Raw genomic sequence first — 4,446 nt, 5'->3', positions numbered from 1 at the left:
AATTAATATTGTATTTTCTGAAGAAATAACATTTTCTTTGTAGATTATATTACATTTCAAATGACCATTCATTTATCATTTCACCAATTAAGCATCTTATATTTATATAATAAATGATTTAATTGCTCAGTATTTTTCTACTAACTGCTGCCAAACTATCTATCTTTTTGTAGTTTGGCACATTATCTAGCACTATTCATTTTATTTTGATTATTAGCCACTGTCTGAATATAGAGAGGTTTGCAAATTCAATGCCTACATTTGAGTCATAATCAAATTTCCTAAAAAGTGATATAAATCTTGGATATTGAAACACTTCTTAATTCTTTGATTGATCTATCTTTTTTTTCTGTTCAGGTAATTTGGAATAAGCTTGCAATGTCAATGAATCAATCTCGGGTAACAGAATTTGTGTTGCTGGGACTCTCCAGTTCCAAGAAGCTTCAACCATTTTTGTTTCTCATATTCTCACTACTCTACCTATCCATACTACTGGGCAACTTTCTCATCATCCTAACTGTGACCTCAGACTCCCGCCTTCATACCCCCATGTACTTTCTGCTTGCAAATCTCTCCTTCATAGATATATGTGTTGCCTCATTTGCTACCCCAAAAATGATTGCTGACTTTCTAGTTGAACACAAGACTATCTCTTTTGAAGCCTGCTTGGTCCAGATTTTCTGTGTACATCAATTTGCAGGCAGTGAAATGGTCATTCTCGTATCCATGGCTTATGACCGCTATGTTGCAATATGCAAGCCTCTCCACTATATGACAATCATGAGCCGCCGAGTGTGTATTATCCTTGTACTTGTTCCATGGTGTGTGGGCTTCATCCACACTACCAGCCAGCTAGCATTCACTGTCAACTTGCCTTTTTGTGGTCCTAATCAGGTTGACAGTTTTTTCTGCGACCTTCCTCTAGTGACAAAGCTAGCCTGCATAGATACTTATGTTGTCAGCTTACTAATAGTTGCAGACAGTGGCTTTCTTTCGTTGAGTTCCTTTCTCCTCTTGGTTGTCTCCTACACTGTAATACTCATCACAGTGAGGAATCGCTCTTCTGCTAGCATGACCAAGGCCCGCTCCACACTGACTGCTCACATCACCGTTGTGGTACTATTCTTCGGACCATGCATTTTCATCTATGTGTGGCCGTTTAGTGGTTATTCAGTTGACAAGGTGCTTGCTGTATTCTATACCATCTTTACTCCCATTTTAAACCCAGTTATTTACACTCTAAGAAACAAAGAAATGAAGGCAGCTATGTCAAAACTGAAGAGTCGATATCTGAAGCCTGGTCAGGTTTCTGCAGTTTTAAGAAATATTCTTTTTTCTGGAAACAGAATTAACTTATAATATTGTTACCATTTTAATATCATCTCTAGATATTTCTGAATGGAATTATTCTCAGTTTAGCCCAAATAATTTTGATGTATTGAAACACTGAGTAACTTGAATTTAAATAGTAGTTATTAAAATTAAAAATCAGAAAATAAACTTTGACAATTTATTCTCTTTTCCAGGTGTATATTTATCTCTTTTTAAAATGTTCTCCCATTTATTCTCTTTTCCCTGAAAACAATGATGCTTTAATACCAAGTTTGGAATCATAATAAGTGGGCCTATGTATACTGTAGAGATAATTGATTCATTACTTTTAAAGTATGATGTACAATTTTTGTTATACCATGCTTAAGAATTTATTTCGTTATTCTATTTTTAACTGATGACACATGGGATGATTCTATTAGGTGTTAACAGATCAGTAAAATGCAAAATTGAAAAGTTATGCAGAATGGAGTATTTGATTAATCACTTTCAGAAATTCTCTCTCGGTTTGACTTTTTTAATAAATACTGCTCATGGAGAACTAGTTACTTGAAAATTTTGTTAATGTTTTATTTGGTTGTATAAATTTAAGCTTATTACTAGCATATAATATTCAGAGTTTCTGAGGTAAATTATTTCAATCTTTATTGACTAATGTAGAACTCGACTTCATATCTGTGTTTGAACTTACTGCTTTATCATCACTTACAAGATCCAGCGTTTTTAGAATTTGCCACTACAAAGCTATTGTCGGTTTCTCCACTGACACTACAATCAAGATTTTACCATGTTTTTCTTACTGTGTTCTAATCTCATTATTAGATGTAATGTTGGGTGATGGTTACAATATTAAAAAGAAGTATAATTGCCATTATCTGAAATTTAAAAAGATTATTTTTTTTATTGTGAAAATACCGTACAGAGGGGTTACAATTACATGGGCATGACAATGAGAACATTACTTTTCAAGGATTGTTGCCTCCTCCTTTGTTTCCCCTTCCAATCCCTTCCTATCTCCCCATTTCCGTCCCCCAACCCTTGCCCCTGCCAAAGTTTTAAAGTCCGTTTTTCCATATAACAATTAGTACATCTCATTGTTGCAGTGGCTCCACCTGTATCCCTAGTTAAACGATTTTTTTCCCCTTCCCCTCCACAAATTATACCAACATCAAATACAGTGAAAGCAGGGGTTATACCGTGGGGGAGGGACATACAAAGCAACAAAGAAATAATCTTATAAATATGTTAGAAACAATTGCATGAAAGCAAAAATGTTTGACTACTTATCTTGGGGTTAATTTCAACTAACATCAACTTATCTGAACTGTCCTGCTTGACTCAGACATATACTAGTTATTGCAAATAAGGGAAACCATGGGACCTATGTTTCTTTGGGCCTGGCTTACCTCACTTAATATAAGTTTTTCCAAGTCTTCCATTTCCTAACAAATGGGGCAATGTCATTCTTTCTGATGGAGGCATAGAATGCCATTGTGTACATATACTACATTTTCTTGATCCATTCATCTACTGAGGGGCATCTGGGTTGGTTCCATATATTAGCTATGGTAAATAATGCTGCAATAAACATAGTCGTGCTGGTAGCTTTAGTGTGGTCTTGTTTGTCAACATTTGAGTAAATGCCCCAAAGTGAGATTGCTGGATCAAAGGGGAGCTCTATGTGGAGTCTTTTGAGGAACCTCCATACTGCTTTCCAAAGTGTTTGAACAAGTTTACACTCCCACCAACAATGCAGTAAGGTACCCTTCTGTCCACATCCCCTCCAGCCTCTGTTGTTATTAGAGTTCTTGATTATAGCCATTCTAACTGGGGTGAGGTAGAATCTCAATGTTGTTTTGATTTGCATTTCTTTTATGGCTAGAGAGGTTGAGCATTTCTTCATGTGTCTATTGGCCATCCTTCTTTCCTCTTCAGAGAATTTTCTTTTAAGTCTTTAGTCTATGTATGTATTTATTTGTTTGTTTGTTTGTTTATTTAGTTAGTTGGTTTTCCAGGGCTGAGGACCGAACCCAGGGCCTTGCGTGTGCCAGGCAGGCGCCCTTCCACGTGCCAGGCTGGCGCCCTTCCGCTGGGGTAAACCTCTAGCCCCTAGCCCACTTATTTATTGGGTAGTTATTTCTTTGAAGATTTGTTGTTGGGGGATTTAATTTTTTGAGTTCCAGGTATATTTTAGATATGAGACCCTTGTCCATTGTATGGCTAGTGAAGATCTTCTCCCAATCTCTATCATACTCATACTGAGTGCTTTACAGGTTTTCAATCTTTTCATTTACCATGTTTTCCAGTAGTGTTTGTACAGCTTTTTGGAAACTCTCCTCTGGATTATTCATTAACTCTTCTGTTACCTGATTATCATGAGTGGGATTTGAGATACCCGGACTTGCCATCTTTCTTGTTTTTCTCTAGCTTGTTCCGCCCATTTGGTATGAAAGTAACACCAATTTTGTGCTAGAACACTATTTTAAGGCAAGCATCAATCAGAGTCCAGTCAAAATGGCTGCAATCTAGTTCAACAGATACAATCTATTCAACACCAAAAAACTATGGATTAATGTGATAAGAACACCAAAGAAGGATTCAGCAAGCCAGAAATTATTAGGTTTAGTGAAAATTGTGGGGAAAATAGGATTAGAGGGATGTGGAGAGAGAAAAGGACAGGGGATTTAACCAAGTCCTAATCCTAGAGAGGGAAATGGATTGGACAGAATGATAGGAGAGAGATTAAAAAAAAAAACAAGAAAAATGGAAAAACAAAAATTTAAATTTAAAAAATGAAACACTTAAAATTATGTAAGTATAAGGAAATTATATTGAGAGAAGAAAAGAATAGGATAAAAGGGGAGAGATAAAGAAGAAACATGAAAAAATAAAAAATAAAAATTCTTAAAATTGAAATACTTGAAAATAATATAGGTATAAAGAGATAACACTATTATTTAAGAAGTTAAGCCTAAGAGGCTGTGAATTGAGTAATAAAATTCTGGATTAAGTATGTCCACAATCGGGGATAAGGTATATATTGGGGATGAGCAGAATAGCAATTAAGTCATGCAAAAAGTAAGAAAGAGAGAAAAAAGGAAAGAGAAAAAGATA

The 4,446-nt window shown here is 35.5% G+C and overlaps 1 protein-coding gene across 1 annotated transcript; it reads left to right on the top strand.

The window, feature by feature from the left end:
- The first annotated feature begins 378 nt into the window (after positions 1–378).
- Positions 379–1,359, top strand: LOC122126952 (olfactory receptor 4K15-like). The gene has a single exon (XM_042701498.1). It carries the CDS (start codon positions 379–381, stop codon positions 1,357–1,359), a length of 981 nt encoding a protein of 326 aa, XP_042557432.1.
- The last annotated feature ends 3,087 nt before the right edge of the window (positions 1,360–4,446 follow it).

This window comes from Dipodomys spectabilis, unplaced genomic scaffold (assembly GCF_019054845.1).
Source record: "Dipodomys spectabilis isolate Male_0828 unplaced genomic scaffold, ASM1905484v1 ptg000294l, whole genome shotgun sequence".
Classification (NCBI taxonomy): domain Eukaryota; kingdom Metazoa; phylum Chordata; class Mammalia; order Rodentia; family Heteromyidae; genus Dipodomys; species Dipodomys spectabilis.
This window is presented reverse-complemented; position numbering and strand designations above follow the sequence as displayed.